The sequence below is a fragment of the Pleurodeles waltl genome, chromosome 11 (genome assembly GCF_031143425.1).
Source record: "Pleurodeles waltl isolate 20211129_DDA chromosome 11, aPleWal1.hap1.20221129, whole genome shotgun sequence".
Taxonomy (NCBI): Eukaryota; Metazoa; Chordata; class Amphibia; order Caudata; family Salamandridae; genus Pleurodeles; species Pleurodeles waltl.
Genome location: NC_090450.1, coordinates 533,679,090 through 533,699,837, shown reverse-complemented (window position 1 = coordinate 533,699,837; position 20,748 = coordinate 533,679,090). Strand labels below are relative to the sequence as shown.

The 20,748-nt window shown below is 44.1% G+C and overlaps 1 protein-coding gene across 1 annotated transcript in view; it reads left to right on the top strand.

Moving 5' to 3' along the window:
* The first annotated feature begins 8,725 nt into the window (after window positions 1–8,725).
* RASA2 (RAS p21 protein activator 2) overlaps window positions 8,726–20,748 on the top strand; it is a 461,891-nt gene continuing 449,868 nt past the window's right edge. The window contains exon 1 of the mRNA XM_069213940.1: window positions 8,726–8,908. Coding sequence (XP_069070041.1) covers window positions 8,842–8,908 — 67 coding nt within the window. The 5' untranslated portion in view covers window positions 8,726–8,841. The remainder of the gene's footprint in view (window positions 8,909–20,748) is intronic.

Here is a 20,748-nt window from a genome sequence, read left to right as displayed (position 1 = left end):
TGGGCCCCCTGGGTGGATGCTGTGGTGGTATTTACTGAGGGGGGGGGCTCCGTGGTGGTTTGAGAGTCTGCCTGGGTAGCCGACTGTCGGGAGATCCCTGATGAGCCAGATTAGTCATCCAGATTCAGGCGAGCAGAGTCGCTGTCATCACTGTGGGCCTCTTCTGGGGGGGGCTGGATGTTGTTGGCACTTCTTCTCCAGTGACATTGGCTGGGGGACCTGTGGTGATGTAAATGCTCTGTTATTGTTTCTGCATGTGACATCATGTGCATGGGTGTGTTGCCCTCTATGGTTGTTGTTGCCCTGGCAGATTTGCCTTTGAGTGAGTAGCTATTTGGTGGGCTAGGTGATTCCCTCTAGTGTGCATGCTGTGGCTATAGGTGTTGATGCAGGTCTGTGAGGGGGGTCCTTGCATTGGTGTTACATGCAGGGTTTGGTATTGGGATGAGTGGGTTGTGATGGTGGGGTATGTGGGAGGTGGTGAAGTGATGGGAGTGAGGGTACGGGTGGGGCTTTGTGATGGCATGCAGGTAGGGTGGAGTGATAGTAATAGAGATTTGACTTACCAGAGTCCAGTCCTCCTCCTCCTCCTGCCAGGCCCTCAGGATGCATGATTGCCAAGTCTTGCTCCTCCCATGTTGTTAGTTGTGGGGGAGCAGGTAGGGGTCCACCGCCAGCCCTCTGTACAGCTAGTTGGTGTCTTGCTGCTGTGGAACGTACATTCCCCTGTAGGTCGTTTCGCCTCTTCCTGATGTTGTCTCTTGTTCTGGGGTGCTGTCCCACGGCGTTGACCCTGTCCACGATTCTCCACCATAGCTCCATCTTCCTAGCAATGGATGTCAGCTGCACCTATGATCTAAATAGCTGTGGCTCTACCTGGATGATTTCCTCCACCATGCCCTCAGCTCCTCCTCAGAGAATCTGGGTTGTCGTTGTGGTGCCATGGGTGTAGTGAGTGGTGTGGGTGAGGCTGTGTGGGGTGTTGCGTTGGGGTGTGTGATGTAAGGTGTGTGGATGGTGTATAGGTGATGGTGGTGTGTGTCTGTGGTCTTGCTATCTCTCTTGTGGCAATTCTTTCTAGTCGTAAAGGGTTGTGGGTAATGTGGGTGTGTGTTTTATAGTGGTGTGGGTGTAGTGAGTGTAAGTGTGTCAGGTGTGTGTTATTAAAATTTTCCAATGTGGTGGTGTTTTGTGTGTGTGTATTTTGAGCGTGGTGGTATGTACAGCCAATGGTTTACCGCCATTGAATGTCCGCTGCGGTGATTCGTGGGTCATAATGCTGTGGGCGTAGTTCTGTTGGCGTAACGGTGTGGGTTTTGCTACAGACAGTTTATCGCTGATCTTTGGGCTGGTGGACTTGTGTGTGTGGCTGTATAGTGACGGATTGGTATGTGTGTGTCATAATATGGTTGGCAGTTATCTGCGATGGCGTTATGTTGGTGGCAGTCGGCATGGCGGTAAGTGGGATTTACCGCCAATGGTATAATGAGGGCCTCAGTGTTTCACGCTTCCGAGACTAAAGGAATACCATGGATTTATTTAAATTATGTTAGTGGTGCGATGTAAGTGTGCATTTCTAGTGGAGTGTGGCATCTATTCAGTACTGAATGCATATAAAAAATAACGTAAGTGCAAGAACCCAATATTTTTCTAAGGAACGCGTCCCTGGTTTAGGGACAGTTTAGGATTTTTCGGGGACCTGAGCCAAATGTATTTCGGGGGCCTTTGTTCGGAACAGCTTTAAATTTATGATCCAATTTCACCTAGCCCCCTATAGCCAAGTCACTGACAGTAAACAGGAACGCTTGTCCAAATTCTAAATGTATTTACATCTAATACTCAGGAATAGTTATGTGTTTTCAATATTGTAACACACCAGCAACTCACTAATATTACTGCAAATAATCTCTGTGACATCCTTCCATTTCTCATATGTTAGGTCCTGTTTGGATCTAAAAGAATGGTTTTTATGTTTGTTGCATGAAACACACAACAATTCTCTCCAAAATGTCTGTAATAGACTCTAACATATCACCTCATCATGTCAGCATGTATTTATTGCACTTATGGTGATGTTTATTTAGACATCAAAAATAGGTGACAGATTGCTGTATTGCTGCATATCAAGCAAAATAGTGTACAATATAGCTTACAAACACTGGCAAAACCAATAGCTCAAGCTAAACACTTATAAGGTCCCAAAGGCGAAACTTATTGGCTCTGCCAATGCTTGTTTAAAAAGTGACAACTGAAGAAAACAGCTGTTTTCAATAAACGATACTACATGAGTAATGCATATGCACTGTTTGCCTGCCATGCTTCTCCAAGTCAGAGCAGCCTTTCCAGCCACTGACAATGACAGCGCCCAGGCTCACTTCTGCACAAAGACTTGTGTCAGCAGTGACTGGTGAGGATAATGGCGGTACCAGGAGCCTGTTTTTTTCCCCAACCTGAGGCCAGGCCTGGCAGCAGTATTATAACCGCTGTCGCTGCAAAAGCAATGTAATTGATGCGTCTGAAAGCAGCAAGCAGAGCCTGGAGACGTGAGACGTTCCCAGCAAGCAGGGGCATCTGCAGTCTTGGAGAAACATGTTGTTTATATTCTGTGGACTTCATCTTTTATTCCGGCTGATGTCTTCGTTACACACACGTTGCTATTTACTTGAACGTTTAAATACCTAGATGTATTTGCAGTTGTATTATTTAAAATCTGCTCCGTGTACCTGTCTGCTGCTCCGCCAATATATATGCACCCACCTGTAAAGTGCCTGAAGGGCCGCGCCCAGCCCGCACTGAAAGAACACGCGTGCACTTGCTGTCAAGTCTTCAGGGAAACTGCGTGAGCGCAGCCCCTACTTTATTTAACCACCTCGGTTACGCTTTCCGTCCGGACACGCAGAACTGGCTACAAATAATAGGAGAGGCCGGGTGGCTCTATACATCCCTCCCATGTTTTACTTCACACAGAAGAGAGGAGAAACAGACCAGAAAACAAAGAACGCAAAAGGATACTTGCAAACACAAAAATGTCAAAACACAATTAAGAGGAATACAACGCCTGAGGACGAAACTTCTCTGGTGGGCAAACAGCGAGGACCCAACGCGGCTTCCTATGGACCCAACTTACATACAAAGTCTCGGAGCCGACTGTTCGGCACCGGATTGGGGCGCAGATGATAACGTCCACCCCTAAGCAGGGATCCTTTGGGCCAGCGTTTTCACCCGGAGGGTGTCGGGCACTTGGTGTCACCACCGTAGCGTCCCCTCTCCATGCCTCTTTAGCAGTGGGCTCCAACGTGGAGTCGTCGACCTCTTTGTCCTCCCCAGTCATGACTGGAATCCCTGCTCTCTTGAAGTGTGATACATTTCTGGTGACCCTCTGACTGCCTCGAGCGGCTGTCACCATGGCACCCCTCACACTGACAACCTGCCAGGGCTCGGGCTCGAATGGAGTCTGGAATTTCCCTCCTGGCCGGTGATTCTTCACCACCACTTTGTCTCCTTTCTGAAAACCTCTGTATTGACTTTGCCGTCGCTCGGTGCCTTTACGATTAGTACATTCTCTGCGTTGCTGTGTGGCTTCAACATCCAGCTCGGGTGCGGCCCACTGAGGACCAGACGGAATGCAATCCCGAGGTGGAACTTTAAACATCAGTGTGGCCGGGGCACACCCTGTAGTACTGTGAGGGGTCTGGCGATAAGCACTCAAAAACTCTTGTAGACATTTCTCACTGTCTTCTCTTTGTTCAACACCTATTCTGAGGGCTCGGTTTAGAGTTCTCATAAACCTTTCGACATCCCCATTAGCCTGCGGCCAATAGGGCATAACCCTGCGATGATGTTTGGCCAAACCTTCAAGGTAAGATGGAAACTCCTGTCCATGGAAGGGCGGGCCATTGTCTGTTCTGACTTCGTCAGGAAGGCCAAACATGGCAAACGTTTTCTGAAGTACCGGCCTCACATTCTCAAACGCCGTGGAAGACACGACGTCCACAACGGGGAACTTTGTGCAAGAGTCAATGATGACGACCGTCAGCCGCCCATCCGGGAAGCTCCCAAAGTCCATACTCACTTTTGTCCATGGCTTCACACTAGCCGGCTCCGTGACCACAGGACAACAGGGTGGTTCCCCTGAGGTGATTACGCAGGAATGACACTTTCCCACCAGTTCGTCCACCTGACTGTCCATACCTTGGCCCGCAATCTTGCCTTAGTCTTTGCAGTGCCTTGATGGCCTTGATGTGCTAGCTCCACTACTTTGGCCCACAAACTCTGAGGCAGCACAATTCTCCTTCCTCGCAGGACCAGTCCTTGTTCATCCGTGGACAATTCATCTTGCACCCTCCACATCCCTTACATTGCTGCTTTACACTCATGATTGGCCACTTTAGTTTTTTCCAGGAACAGCTTCCATTTCTTGTGATCAAGTGCTTCTTTGACCTGGTTGAGTGTTCCATCCACCTTGGAGGCGTCCACAATGTCTCCTACACTCAGGGCATTGGGGCATGCCGATTGCACCACCATGTTGACAAATATTTCTGTACTCTCCTCATCTTTCTCTTGAGAGTCATCGGTCGTGGTTAGGGACGGGTGGCGAGACAAATAATCTGCCAGGTTGTTCACTCCCGGCCGATAGACGATGGTAAACCGGTAAGGTTGCAACAGAACAGCCCACCGTTCTATACGCGGGGTGCCAGACGAGGACAGCCGGCAAACAGTGCGACTAGAGGCTCGTGATCAGTCACCACCCGAAATTTTTGGCCATACAGATACAGGTGAAAATGTTTGCACGCCCACCGAATCGCCAAAGCCTACCGTTCTATTTGGGCATATCGTGTTTCAACCGAAGAGAATGCTCTGCTGGCATATGCAACCGGAACACACTCCTGCTGGTTTTGCTCCTGTAGAAGAACAGCGCCCAGCCCTACTGGACTTGCATCTACCACCACGTCAGTTCGTCAGTGAGGGTTAAAGTATGCCATTGTTGACTTGTCTAGTAGCGCTGTCTTGATGTCGGCAAACGCCTTGTCCGCCATTGGGCTCCATTCCCACCAATGCCCAGTTTTTGTGAGCTGTCTGAGGGGTTCCGCCATGGTCGCAAGTTGAGAGATAAACCTTCTGCAATAGGTTGCCATGCCCAGGAAGCTTCTCACTTCTGTGGTGTTTTTCGGAATCGGTGCTTGAGGAATGGCATCCGCTTTACGAGGGTCCACTTGTAGACCATTCTTTGAAAAGACATAGCCGAAAAACTCCACTGACGTCTGATAGAACGCACACTTCTTCTTGTGGAGTGTTAGACCTGCCTCTGATAACCTCTGCAGTGTAGCTCTTAGGTGTCGATGATGTTCTTCTCGGGTTTTGGAGTATATGAGGATGTCATCACACAAATCGATTACCGCCTGCAGTCCTGAGAGCGTCTCCCTAATCACATTTTGGAATACTTCGGCGGCCGAGGATACCCCAAAGCTCAGTCTTTTGTATTGCCTAAGTCCCACATGCACTGAAAAAGTAGTGATATTCCTACTATCAGGCTCCAGCTGATGAACCAGCATCGAGGTCCAATTTCGAGAACCACTGTGCACCATTCAGATCCGCAATGATATCATCCATCGTAGGCGTTATATGCCGCTCTCTTTTAATAGCCTTATTGGGCAGGCGCATGTCGACACATGAACGGATGGCACCAGGTTGCTTAGGTTGCGGCGCTATTACCAACAGCGACACCCACGGTGTGGGCCCTTCTACCTTCTTGATCACTCCTTGATCTTCAAGCAGCTGTTGTTCCCTTTCCACCGCTGGGCGTAGGTGAAACGGAACGCGTCGGTATCTTAGGGCAACAGGTGTAACCCTGTGATCTATGTGTAGCTTGACACTTTTACCTTTGAGTCGCCCCAGGCCTTCAAAGAGCTGCGGAAAACTCATTAACTAAGCGTTCAGCGTGAGAGTCATATACTTGTCGCACAAAAAATACTAATTCAAGCTCTTCCGCGGTGTGGCACCCCAACAGAGTACCTAGGTCTCCAGCCACCACGTAGAACTTTGCCAGTGCTGACACCTGCCCGCTGGACACTGACACCTCCACCGTGCCCCTCAGAGGAAGCGATTCTCTGCCCCCATAAATGTAAATTTTAGTGGTAGTTGGGGAAAGCAATGGTGCTGGGGTCAGCTGCCTGAACAGAGTCTCATCCATCACATTCACCGATGCTCCTGTGTCTATGAGCATAGTCGCCGATTTGCCGTTGATGTGGACATTGCTCATGGGTGGAGGTCGCTTTTTCTGTTGCCTCCCACCGGTGAACGAGATGACAAAGATGTCTTCGTCTTCATCCTCTTCGAAGACTGGAGTTCTCGGAGCCATAGTCTCACCAGAATCATCAGCCTCTGTGGTCACACTTCTGACCTTGGTGTCTCTTCCTTTCTGGTTTCCTTGCCAGCCTTTGCCAGACCTGCACATTCTCGCAAAGTGGTTATCTTTGCCACATTTTTCACATGTTTTTCCTTTCGCGGGGCACACCATGGGTGGTTTGTGATCATACCCACAGCTTCGGCAGGTGCGTGCGTTTTGTCTGCCAAAGTTCACTTTTCGTCCTGATGGTTGACGAGTTTGGATGGTATCTACCTGCTCTTCTTTCACCTGGACCGGGTGTGCAGTTGACGCAGCTGCTAGGGATTGTCACCGCTGATAGCTCGTGTGAACGCACCAACACCAAAATGTAATCGAGGGGCATACCCTGCTGGCATAGGATGAGCTTCCTTAGTGCATTCGAACGGCATCCTTGAATGATCTGTGCTCTGATCTACTCTTGTTGATTCAGGCCTACGCATGAGCTTGCTAGTTTCCTTAATCGGGCGTAGAACATGTCCATTGACTCAACATCAGTTTGTTGAGCCTGCCGGAGTTTGAAACGCTCAAAGTCTGAATTTAGTTGTGGGTCAAAATGCTTGTTCAGAGCTTCCACTGCCGCATTGAAGTCCGACTTATCGCCATTGTTGGGGAGTGCATCAAACAATTCTTGCAGCTCATCTCCTCCCATTAACAACATGAGAGACCTGCGCACGGCTCTGTCTGTCTCTCTTGTGGCACAGAAGTAATTTTCTAATCGGTTTAGCCATAGGCGCCATCTTGGCGAGGCTGTGGCCGGGTCAATCAGTTGGCTGAATGGTTGCAGTGCCGTTACTGAGGAGTGGGCACTGGGGCCTGCTTGCACGGGCCCCTGGGGGTTTTCCTGTGGTGGGGCGCTCATGGTGTGCTTATGCTTCTTATGGTGGCACTTTTGTCAATATCTCTGTATATGTTTTTCTTTCTTTTTTCCCACTGAGGATGCACTTGATTGTTGATGTTCTCTTTCTTATTACTATTTATTTTTTTCTTTTCCACTTTTTTTTTTTTTCTCTCTCTGCTGATAGTTCTTCTTTTTTTTTCTTTTCAGGGCATACTGCCCTCCTTTCTCACTTGAGTGGGGCTCCTGCCCCTCTGGCTCCTGTGCTGTGTTCCCCTCCCTGGAGAGCACAGCCCGAGCGGCGCGCTGCCTGGAGGTGGGGGTGACGAACCGCACACGCCCCACGTGGTGCTGCCGGACGGGAGCGCTGCCTCCGGTCCCGTTTCACAGGTGAGGCCGCGTGCAGCTTTCCTTTGCTGCGCGCGCGCCTTCTAGGCCACGGCAGCAGCCTGACAGAGCTCCGGGACTCAGGAGGTCCCTATCGGCAAAGAGACGGGCGCGCCTCACAGACCGGAGCGCCGCACGCCACTTGCCTGTTTGGCCCAGATGCTGCTGACAACGGGACGCGGAGTCACAGCCCCAGTCTCCTTCCGCTTTTAGCCGACTCAGGATCTGGACGCGACGCGGGGTTACCGATAGGCTGCTCGTCGCCACTGTAAAGTGCCTGAAGGGCCGCGCCCAGCCCGCACTGAAAGAACACGTGTGCACTTGGTGTCAAGTCTTCAGGGAAACTGCGTCAGCGCAGCCCCTACTTTATTTAACCACCTCGTTACGCGTTCCGTCAGGACACGCAGAATTGGCTACAAATAATAGGAGAGGCTGGGTGGCTCGCTACACCACCCACACATCTACCCAGCAGATAGTTACTCCATCTGTCCATCCATCAACCTCTCACCACTATATTAGCATCCTGCTTATTTATATGCATTTTGGTGATGGCTACCTATTTATGCATTTACAGCTGCCTTAACACGCTTTGTACGAAACCGAAATTCGATAAAAAATAGCGGGGCAGACTAGAAAACAAGGATAAATCACGGATCCGCTGCTTATATTGTGAACTCTTAAACTACATAGCTAAAATACATTAACATTGATAAAGCCAGTAGCTCGCACTTTACCAATGCTTGTTTATTTAAGCATACTGCCCAGGTCTTTACAGAAACTTCAAACATAAACAAACGGCTAGTATATCTCTCTAGGAAAGGTTGCACCCCTACTTTGGAGATATACAGCCACAGACTCATAGTTATTAGCCTAAAAATGCGAGTGGGAAATTTCTATATATCGCCTTTCCATCTGTATTCATAACCAGGTGCACAAGCTTACAGCATTTGTGCTTCGCTACCTTCGGCCACCACAAACAGGTCAGGCGGAAGTACTCAAAATAAACACAGCGCAGGTCAGGGATATGTTGTCACCGAACGCCCTGCCCTTTCCTACCTATGGCAGCGCGGTGACGCGCCTGGAAGGCGCGGCCTGGCGAAGGGGGCGTAGCCTGGTGCACGGGGTCACTGTGCAGGAAGGCGGTGACGCTAGGAGGGGGCGTTGCAGTGCGCGGCTGGGTTTCCAATGGCCTGAAGTTGGTGTGTGTCGGAAAGCGAGCATCTGAACTCTGGTCATGGCGGAGGAAGACGGGGGCAGCTGGGAGACCCCCCGCATTTTGCAGAGCCTAAGGGGCAAGATCTGTAAGTGTGCCGAGACGATGGGGGGGTATCTCTAGCAGAGGTGCGGGATGGAGGCACTGCAGTAGTTCCTTCGTAAATGGGGAAGTGACGGGCCAACCGGTGAACAATGTGCCCCGTTGTCAGAGCACTCGGTGCCGCCAATATCTGCTCCCTCCTTCCTCCCCCCAAGAAAGAGTGTAACGCGACCCTCCGACCTGCCTGTACCGGTAGATGCTTCGGCGCAGGGACCGGGCAGAGGCACAGACTTAGGGAGAAGGTGGGGGCACTTCCTGCCAGCGGTTGGCACGGCTCGCGCTCTTCAGTACATCTCCCAGCAATTCCTTCCTTTAGCACTGCCCTCTTACTACCGTACCTTTCACAGGCGCGTCCATATCGTAGTGTTTGTTAATTTTTCTTAGTCTCTTTTGCATTCAGTTTTCGGTGTTAGAAATGCTTCTAACTTTTAGCTTACCTTTTGATGTTCTTAAGCCATATTTGCGGCTAGGGACGTAGCTTGGTCAGTAAGATTGAAGGGGGGTGGGGGGAGGGAGCTTCAGATTTTCCCACCAATATAACACTAACATACATTATACCACAAACAGGGCGCATGCGATGGGCTTAAGAGGTAGTGAAAAGAGAGGAATGTGAATTGGTATGGGTACCTAGAGAGAAATCACAAGATTTTGTAAAATAGCCAACATTTGTGGAGACTTTCAAAACCAACAGATGGAGAGAGCGTGTATGTCTGTGTGTATGTAATAAGTCATGGGGAGATTCGACAGACACCTCACCAAACGCGACTGAAAACACTAGACAGTAGAAAATACATTGGGATGAGGGGGAGTTGACACCCCAAGCTACGCCCCTGCATGCGGCATTTTGCATTCCGTACGTTCTCGTATTAGATGGTTTGTTCCGTTTTGCCACTCCGCTTTCTTTCCATTTAGCTGCATCATGTCGTATCCACTGGTCCCCCTTAATTACCTGGCATGTGAGCAGAACTGTCATATACATCTATTGTTACTAGTTTGATAACGTATACATAGCGTGGGCTCTATGCACGTCAGTATGGCTGTGTCACCTCGTACTATTTAATACATGTTTGCCTTATTGTTCCACCTCCCGTGTGGGATGCTTTCTTTTAATTGTATACGGACTCTTTTACACTTACAAAGTATACCCGCTCACGTAAAGGGAGTGTGAGGGATACATTTACGGCAGACTTTACAAACCAGGGTCTCTTCAGATATGGGGACATTAGAGTCATATTGCTGTTCTGAGTTTGGGGAGGTTTTAGTTGATAATCGTTATGGGAGCTTGTTCCAAGCCTTGCGTGTTGGCACACCTATGATTTGCTGCCCTCGTTTTTTTGGCGCAATTGTGTTCCATTTGTTCAATTTATGTCTTATTTTCCGTACCCCTTGCCTCCATTCTTGCTGTTATGGTAACTATCGCTCCCCAACAGGGGCTCTCCTCACTTTCTCCATCACTTTTGTCACTGTAACACATTTCTTGATTAACACTCAACATTTTGCTATGTATGTGTAGCTGGACTACTCCTTGCATTGCTGATTCTTAGTGTCACAGTTTTTGTCTCTTTGTTTCAGTCTTGATCTCATTGCCAGCGATTCTTAACCTTTTTGAGTTCTGTGGGCCCCTACTGAATCACCACCGAAAACCAGGGGCGGGGGGTAAATTCTATGCTTTGAATCGTAAAACCATACTAAAAAATACAAAAGTATGAAACATTTGATTTAATTAACACACCAAAACGTTGTAGCATTTCAAAATTTGAGGATTCCATCTTAATATTTAGTCTACAATTTCATGTTTCTTCACATTTGCATAACGTTGTAAAAATTGTAGTTTTACATTCTGTTAATTTAATTTACTAAACAGTCAAGGACCCCCCAAATTGGCATTGCAGCTCCAAAAGAACTGCTCTAAGACTATATGTATTAAAGGAATAGACTTTGAATTTGTGAATGTGTTGATTTTCTGCTTTGTTGTTCAGCCTACATGGTCAGCACTGTCTTTTTGTTGCTGACAAATTTACTGACCTTTGTGCTATTGCCCAATTGTCACTGTTCTCTTTCTTGTCACCTTCTATTCCATGTCAGCGTTGGTGATGTTCAATGTGTCTGTCTTAATGTTGCTGGTACAACCCCTGTATCACTGACCTTGCAGTTGTCTGTCTTCATGTTGCCCCAACCCATTTTCAATGCTTCTGTTGATGTTGTCTCTGGTGCAGGCCTTGCCATTCTAAACATGTTGCTAAGGTGTTGACTACGATATGCTTCCTGCTGCTCAATTAAGTTATTATGCTAGGAGTAATTTCTTTTTGGATTTGGAAATTGTTCCAAAGTGATATAACACTGTATTTTCCATCTTCAGCCTATCACATGTATGTAGTACAACTACTGCACTCTTATTATGGGCACTGTCGCCAGTCCTGAATATTTCATCTACAAATTATTGATTTTTAGCTATGCTAGTCTAATTAGGACAATCACACAAAATCCTGGATTGGAAAGTGCCCGTAGAGACCTTGAGCAAAGTGAACATCCTGCAAGGGTAATCTAATAGAGAATCCCTAGCTTATTCATAGGAATAGTTGTTAGCCACTGGGAGCTAGAGCAGTTTCTGCAAACAAGAGGAACCATTCACATACCTTGTAAGAACACAAACTAATGAGATTGTTAAGTTCTGCAACACTTTTAAAGAATGTTGACATTGAACTTCAAGGTCCCTGCTAATAATACATTCCTATAGCCTAATGTGGATCCAGCAACTCTCCTTGAATTGGTTACTGTCTTCTTAAGACACTCATTTGTATATGTTACGTAAAATCACTCAGTGTTGATTAGCAGTCTCAAAAGTATGATTCGCCTGCTGGCTGATTGCTAGCCGCTCATAAAAAAAAAAAAAAGTACCCCATATCTCTTCACTTCATTGGGTGTAGTTTGTCAGCTGAGCTGTCACTAGATCTTGTCATCAACAGAAAAAGAGCTTTCAGAAGTATTACTGAGAGATGGACTTTGGCCCCACCCACAGTTTGATAACTGCAAGTACAGAATTTGAGTGGATTCTGATCAGATTTTTGCCTTGATGGAAAACTTACGCTTAATATAACAGGACTGAGTTTATTATGTTTGCCAGCCAATGGTCAGGACTAAAGGGTGATCTGTTTGTTATGTAAAGTTACTGTAAAAGCCCAGGCCTGATGGATTTATTGTGAAGAGCATATGTTTAAGTCAATAGGCTTTTGAAGGTGGATTGTTATTACTCTATTGAAGCCTGCAAAGTGTTACTATGTTTCATGGAATCTCTCAAATTATCATAGAACCAAAAGTTTTAATGTTGGTTAGCCCTCTGGAAAAAACGTGGGGAAAAAGAATTGCACTGCAATCATTCTTGTTGGGCCCTCTTAGAAGAGAGCACATTTTGCTTTGCTAACTGTGATTTTGTATACATTTTTTTACATTAAGGACATTATGCCAGATGGTTCCCTTGTAGGAAAGCATACACCCAATATAGTAGGGCTGAGTTGGTTCTGGTTACAAGCCATAGGTCTCATCTGTTTATTACAAAAAGTTATGACAAAGGCCGTAGGCTTGGTGTATTTATTGTGAAGTGCATTTGTCAAAACCAATTGGGCTTTAACATTGGATTGTTTTATCACACTGTGTTACTGGCTGTAGAAAAAAAAATTGTTACATGAAATCACCCGAGAAAAGTGCTTAAAACAATAGAAATAGCAGCAATCAACATTAAGACCTGCCTTCAGTGGGATAAAATCAACATTGCCAGAGTACAAAACATATAGTCATCACAAATATAGCTCTCCCTAACGTCTCCTAATTATAAAGGCTATTCTAATAAAATGTAGTACTGCATTACAAATATTTACTGTACAGTTACTGCAAAAATACAAACCCCTCCTCATGCTGTCTCAACTTTGTATAATGCAAAATAGGAACCAAAAAGGAGAAAGGAGGACCGAGGTACCGAATACATACGACAAAACAGTATAAAGTTACTTGTGCTTTGCTTAGATAAGTGGTTCCCAACCTGTAGTCTGGGGATTCGTGAAGCCTCCTCAGAGGGTCAGCTACTGCTTAGAAAATTTAATCATTTTTAACAGATTAGGTCCCCAGATGTGAGTAATTACTCAGTGGGGGTTCCCCGCATTCCAATAATGATTCAGTGGGGCACCCTGGGTTCTAGTATTGATAAAGTGGGGGTCCACAGAAGTCAAAAGGTTGGACCCACTGGCTTAGATCATTATTGCAACTACATGGAGCTAAATTCAGTTGCCAGGATCCTTGCATGGGGGAAGCAAAGTTAATTTGCACAGTGCATAATCTAAAAAGAGTAAGATAAAAACAATGGGTAGGGTTCACAGTCCAATCCAGATAGGGTTCCAAACTCCTTGGAGTTGAAACCGAGGAGTATCTAACTACTGTCTCCAAAAACTGGGTCTTCTCTAGCTGCATTTTCATATAATGGTTCAAGTAACACTGTATAACTACGTCTTTACACTTAAGCGTGATCTTTTGTGGATTTTTATGCAATTCTGGGAGGGCTGTTGTCTCAAATAGGAGAGTCAGGGGATCCGATCTGCACTGTCGAGAGTCAGGCAATCTGAAATACATGTTCTGACCAAACCTGCCTCTGGGATTCCATAGTATAAGGGGGTGGGTGGTAGCCAAATCGAATCCTCCAGGTGTGGCAACCATGATTCCTCATGGCATATTAAAGTGGCTGTGCCTCTAGTAACAAAGTAATCTGCGAGTAAAACAGTTTTTGGCATGTTGAAGCACCTCCACATTGCAATAACCCCACAGGCCTGAATCGTATACCCCTGCCGTGACGCATTTAATTTGTATACGTTTATCATCTCTTTAATTTTGGTGTGACTCAATCTGTGTACAAATCTAAAAATAGCCTCTGTATTTCTACTATATTGTTGGGATCATAAAGTTAAGAGTGTTCCTGCTAAAGAACTAAAAAGAATCCCCCACTAATTAAAATATTTGTTTTTCGCTAAGTGTGTCCCCCATAGCAAGACATATGGACTTCGTATCTGAGTGACCACAGGTCATAATATGTGATTTTTGAATGATTTACCTTTAGATCCGAATCTTCCATATAGGTCGAGAATGAATCCAATAAAACCTGTAGGCCGTTTGCTGTGCAGGCAATAAGTGCAGCGTCGTCCACGTATATAAGAATGAGTATTGAATGACTTCCCATACGGGCATATCCTTCCCTTTACCCACTAAATATTTGTTACTCCCATTTATATAGAGTAGAAAAAGAAAAGGAGCTAAAATACACCCTTGTCTTGTCTCCCGGATTGGAACTCATTTGGGAAGTGCGTTCACCTGAGGGACCATAGCGGACCATTGCTGTTAAATCCTGATGCAGACACCTTATTAGGATAAGAAGTTCTATTTCAATTCCCATCAGTTTCATTAGGGCCCGTAATTAGGACCTGTTCACTATGCTAAACACACTTTACAAATCAATAAAAGCCAAATGCCCCCCGCCGCACAACCCCAGTCATGACGTATTTACCAGCGATAACATAAAGATTTAGGCACTGATCAATCGTGGCAATTCCTGGTCTGAACCGATTTTCTACTTTAGTCAAGATATTATTTTCTTCAGCCCAGGTTTCCAAACGGGACAAGAGCACACATTGTAGGATCTTGACACTGGAAACTAACAATGAGATTGGTCTGTAACAGGACGGCGATGACCTACCTCCTTTTTTAGAAATAAAGAAAAAATGGCCTCCACAATTCTGGGATAGGGCCTGTCAGGGCCGATCTAATAACATTTGTTAACAGGGGTGCCTATACATTAATGTTAGATTTAAACATATCTACTGGGATGCCATCTAGACCAGGTGGCTTCCCGGGGACGCTCTTCACTGGCTCATACCACTTCATGTATTTCTGTGGGATTAGGGAGGCCCTGTGAATTTTGGGGGATCAAACACAGGCCAATTTCTATATTAGTAATCATATTTCCTGGCTGAAAGATTTTACAAAAACGGGGCACCCAAAAATCTGCTGGTATCTGTGATTCAACGTTTGGGGCATCCAAGTCTGAAATAAAGGATAAATAATTGTTTGCCAAAATCTTAGTGTTATCCCTTGCCCTCCCCCTGCTACAAGATCTTCCCACACTTTGCTCCTTATTTCATTTTTCCTCCCTCTAAGGTAGATTTATATAATCTTCTTGCATCTTTCACCTTGTAATAAGGGTGGGCGGGTTTTAAGGGCAACTTTTAACTGTTTATTATCGGCCGAACATGCCACCTTAAACCATCTGTGAGAAGGAGCCTCTGCGGGGACCCTATTTGAAGTTAAACTATCTGAGATGGACGTATTCATATTTTGAATTCCCACTTGTATGCCAGCAGGACCAGCCTCCTCAGCTAAACAGGTTAAAATAGAATCCATATTCTCAACACTATCTTGGGTAAAAACGACTGGGTCAACCTTATTCCATTTTATTCTTAGATATTTATTCTTTGAGTAGTTTATCACACAAGGTTTATTCCCAGAGAGAGCCTCAAGCTTTGGTGTAAAAACTCAGTGTAAGAGTGACAGGAGTATGGTCGCTTACACATTTACTAACAACTTTAAAATCTCGAAGCAGGGTAAAAAGCTCTGCTGATATCAGAGTTAAATCAATTGTACTTCCTGTGCAGTTTCCCGTAAAGTTTGGAACAAAGTAATTCTCACGCATTAACATGTCACTAGTGAAATTTTTAGTTGAACTTCAAAATGAGTGTTTTTAGTGCTTCACCATAAACTGTATGCTTAAAATGTGTTATATTTACACTATTGTTATTCGTAAAACCACAGACTCTTGCTAATATATTGACATAAAGCAATATTGAAATCCCCTATTTATATTACATACACAGTACTTTTTGGCTTCTGAGAAAAATGTTCTAAAAACCCATCAAGCAGGGCTATTACATTACTCAAGCTCTGATTAAAAATTATCAACATAATATTTGTTTTTTCACAAAAAGATAAAAGGTATGAAAAAAAATGGGGGGAAACCAAACTTCTGAGGCTTGCAGTATAGAAGTTTGAACACATAAAAAAGTGGCAAGGCTGCCCTTGCCCCAGCTGGCCTTTGACATGAGGGATGAATGGACAAAAGCATGATGACCATCACTAACAAGCATTGTTTAGTACAATAGGCTCTCCCTATGTGAATAGCAATACTTTTTGTGTTGTAACTTTTAGCTTGGTTAACAATTGTAAAACTGGTATGGTCAACTAATATTTGAATGGGGTGCCTGAATGCCAGAAGGTAAAGGTGTGACATGCAAAAGGTGTGCGTGCTCACCGATAGATGTAATGAAAATAGTAATACCTCACTGTCTGTTGGATACTGTAGGAGAATAAGGAACAACATTACAATGTTCTGAGCCAAGAACAATAAAAGAATTGTGAGAAAAGAGACCTCTAACTCTCATAAGCCAACAGTAGAGCAGGCTAGGGCAGAACAGCAGGTGGTGTTAGAAGAAATAAGCAAATGGTCTAGGAAAGAAAAAAGAGTGAGCTTGCAGAAAAAACTAACTTTTGAAGCAACACAACAAATATCATCAAATTGAGCACTGGAAAGTGAGAAATCAGACGATCGTGATGAAGAGTCATTGCCGACCACCTTTATGATAAAGTTTTGGTTAAAGATTATTTTGCTCATCATCACATTTTAGGTGAATCAGAGGAAGATCGGACTCTGTCTGGAAACATTTCGCAGGTATGAAACGGTTTTGTGGAAAAAGTAATATCTGACTGCCTTGAATATTCAAAAGTTCAAAAGAGCAAAATAAAGGTATTTTAAAGGCAGCCTTGAGATCTTTCAACATGCACAAGTGTGGCTGATTTCGACAGTTACAGGGCATGGGACTTGAGCTTTCTGGAGTAACAGTTCATGCACCACAGTCAGTAAAATTATAGTTTGAGTCTGAAGCCAATGAACTAGATGAACTGCAATAAAGAGTAAGGGTGGGATGTAAGCTCCTTTTTAACATTTATATTAAACACAATAGATTTCACAAGCACAGCCCAAGCACTGCATCCAAAACCTAATCATGAGCACAACGCAAGCGCTGTGCACGTGAAAACTATCAAACCCCTCTGTCATCCAAGTTTCTTGGCACAAATAATGCGAGAACCATTAACAAACATTGCAATCTGGACTTGGGATTTTATAGAGTGCTTCAGCAGTGTTCCAAGAAATAAAACTAAGTCCCCTCAATAGTGGACACAGTTCTTGAACTGTAGACATCTCTAATACAGCCTGTGTTTGATGAACTCCCTGCATCAGGGGGTCAGATTCAGGATCCCTTTTCAACTGGTAATCTGGCTTAAACAACTTTCCCTGAAAGGAAAGTCAATTGGTCACTTCCATTCCAGGGGTGTGAAATTCCTGTAGCCCGATGCACAGGACATATTGTTTGCAGTCAAGGATAACAACTTTTTATATTGATGTCCTAGGAACAAGTATGCACGTCCCTGCAGCACAAACCCTTTTGCTGACAGTTTACCGTACCATATTATAGATCAGGGAAACGCACTGTCTACAGTCAAGGTAACATTTATGTCCATATGTTAATGCTATTTGAGCTTGTATTTATGGTTCATTAATGCAAGCCTTTATTATTAGTGTGAGTGTGCACTAAGGAAATGTAAGCTTGGACCACACTACTGATAGTTCCTGTATAAAAATGTATGCACACGTTTGCAAAGTTGAACAATAGGAGGCTACCTATAATGCTCCCAGAATGCTCTCTGATTAGATGCAAATATTTGCAGTAGCTTGAAAGCAATAGTGAGGATTCTTTGATTTCAAAATCAAAACGCTCATTAAAAAATGCAATGATGGAAACACGTTTTGCTAAGCTGCTGTGAAATTTTGGGTACCATTTCTTCGAAGCATTATTTAATAAAATATGTTGATGCATGCTAGTATTTCTAAAAAAAATAAAAAAAATCTATAATGGAAAAAAACAGTGTATCCAGTTTCAACAAGATTATTTGAAACATGAGAATAAACAAGCATTGTCAAAGTCAGTAGGCTCGATTTAGGTCATCAGCCTTTTGCTTTTGCCAATGTGTGTCTCGATTTTACATGGTTTTTGTAAAAGTTTATTGTTGTGGGAGCTGTCGGACCCTCACTAATATAACAAACATTGGCAAAAGCAAATATATTTTTTGATCTCAAAAAGCACACATTGCCACAGTAGTTCTGGCATTGAATAAACCTACTTTGTGTCCCGATTATGCTCCTTGTGGAAGAGCACAATGATGCCACTCGTAGAGAAGCAAGCCAATAGACAGAGAGGCCGAACTGTCATAAAAACAAAAGATCTTGGTCAACACTAGACCTAATTAGGGGCCCAATTTTTAAAGGAAGTCACAAAAGTGCACCCATGGTATATGTCATTGTATTATTGCAGATTTATGACTCATGAATTACCAAGAATTTACAGATGTAGGCCAGAAAACAGTACTCCTAGAAGATAGTTGTGAAGTACACTTTATCTCAAGAAAATATGTATGTCTATATTTGCTCATGCGAAAATATGTTGAGCATTTACAATTTTTCTTTCCCTACAACTACTTTTTTACTCCAACTGTCCGGAATACATTTCCGAGCTTTCTCACTGTGGGAAAATTAGTGAAGAACTGGTAAAAACCCCTAAAACATGCAAGTTCGTAGGTTTGCCTGGACTCAACCAGGCATTCTAAACCTGAAACTGTTGCTTACTGCTACCTACAGCCTCTGTATGTACATCTGTAGAAAGGTGGCACAATAAGGGATTTGCTAGTATTCAAACCCTACTATAATATGAACCCTGGCACAATCAGAGAGGCTATTACAGGAACCCTTATATAATGGGATTGCTGTCATAATTTGTTGCCGCACTACATGGCACCAAAGGGACAAGTGGATTTTCTTTCAGGACAGGTAGATTTATGAAGCAACCTGTCCCATGGACAAGTAGATATTTTAGTCAATTCAACACCCCTTCCATTAGATCATAACGGTTACTCACTGGAACAGTCCTGCATCTCAACATGCACACTTGTACCCCAATGATCAAAAGATGCCTTTAAATCTTGGTCTTATGTCACATTTGCTCTGTGTTCACAGACATGGGTCAAAAGTCAGTTTTTCTTACAATTAATTTTCCTTCTGACTGCAGAGTTCTAGGACTTTGCAAGGTGAACTGTGTGACCTGCTGCTTAGAATGTAATATAAAATGATAATGGGTGTCGGGTTTTTCCTAACACACAACATTTAAATGACTAAGTCAACTGTGCAAACATTTCAAAATATATTTCAGTAGTTGTGAAAGCCCTTTTTATATTTCTGTGTGATGAAAACAATATTTTAATAGGAAGAAAACAAATCAGAATGCTTTACATGTTGATGTGCAAAGGATATGTTTTCTGGAACCCAAGTTTCACAGATTGTTAATACACTATATAGTTTTATGAGTAAGGCTGCAAGTTAGTGGAGAGGTTTTTGGACATTTCTTGGAAAGTTACTGTGTGTAGATGAAAATATGTTACCACATCATGGTTTAGTAATATATTAAAATTGAGTGTTTAAACAAACTGAGAAACAATCCTGCCCTAATGGCAATGTTGTTAGTAAACTAAAAGAAGTCCTAGGTTATGGGGGCTAGACCTCATGGGTATGAGGACTAGATTCTTGTGATGCATGAAGCAAACTTTAGTCTACTTAATCAAACAAGATAATTTTTTTTGTACTGCTGAAATACTGAGCTCACATATCTGAAGGTGCAATCATATGTGAGAATTAAAAAAAAAAAAGGAGTCTGTAAACTAATTTCCTAGGATCACACAATTTGAGACCCATTTACAGGTCAAGTACATTACAGTTAGGTCGAGTATATTATTTAAGTTACTCCACCTGCAGGTATAGTAACATTTTTATGATTTTTCAGCCCTGAGTAACACAATCATTTGGTATGGGATAAACAGGTCTATAAAAGAAGCCAAGGCGATGGGCCTATATGCCCTTCTGCCCTATTGCAAAATAGTTTAGGTGATATAAGAGGTGGTCTACGAGCATTGGGTCTCTCAAATTTATGACTACACAGTCACCTTTTGGATTTTTTTACTGGACTGACCGATCTAACTTTCTCTGCGGGTAGAAATAATTTTAGTGTCCTGTTTTGGTCAGTAGCCAGTGAGTAGTCTTACGTTTTTAGGCCTCAGCATCCTTCTCCAGTCCTTGGTGACTGGTGTAACATTTTCTAGCACTGTCACATATGGGTTGTAATCAGATGGTAAGTGCAGGAGCTCTGTATGCAAACGATTGTCATAACCATGAGTTTTAGCCCCTGTTGTGCATGGTAAAGCGCAAGGTCTCTTTTCCACCTGCAAGACCTGTTTGTATAGCCGATCCTTCTGGTGTGCGAACAAGGGTAGCATGGCTAACAAATACATGGGACCCCTCAGTGGCATTTTTACCTGCACTTTGTAAGACCCGCCCTTCACCAGATGACATAGGTGTTATCAGTGGTACAAAAAACCCATTCAACAGCTCTATCAATGACACTATCTCTTTTATTTCCTGCAGGTATCTGTTGCAAGGGTGCTTGTTCTATCTGGTATTTGATCAAAGCCAAACCTTTGTTTCTATCTATTTCTAAACATAATTTGGTAGCTCTTCTGTTTTAATTAAAAACTGATTTAGTGTCTCCATAACAAGTCTGTGAATATCTTTTGTTCCTTCTATGGGTTGTCCTCCCTGGCCAGTTTGGTTTACTCCAAGGGAAGTTTCTGCAT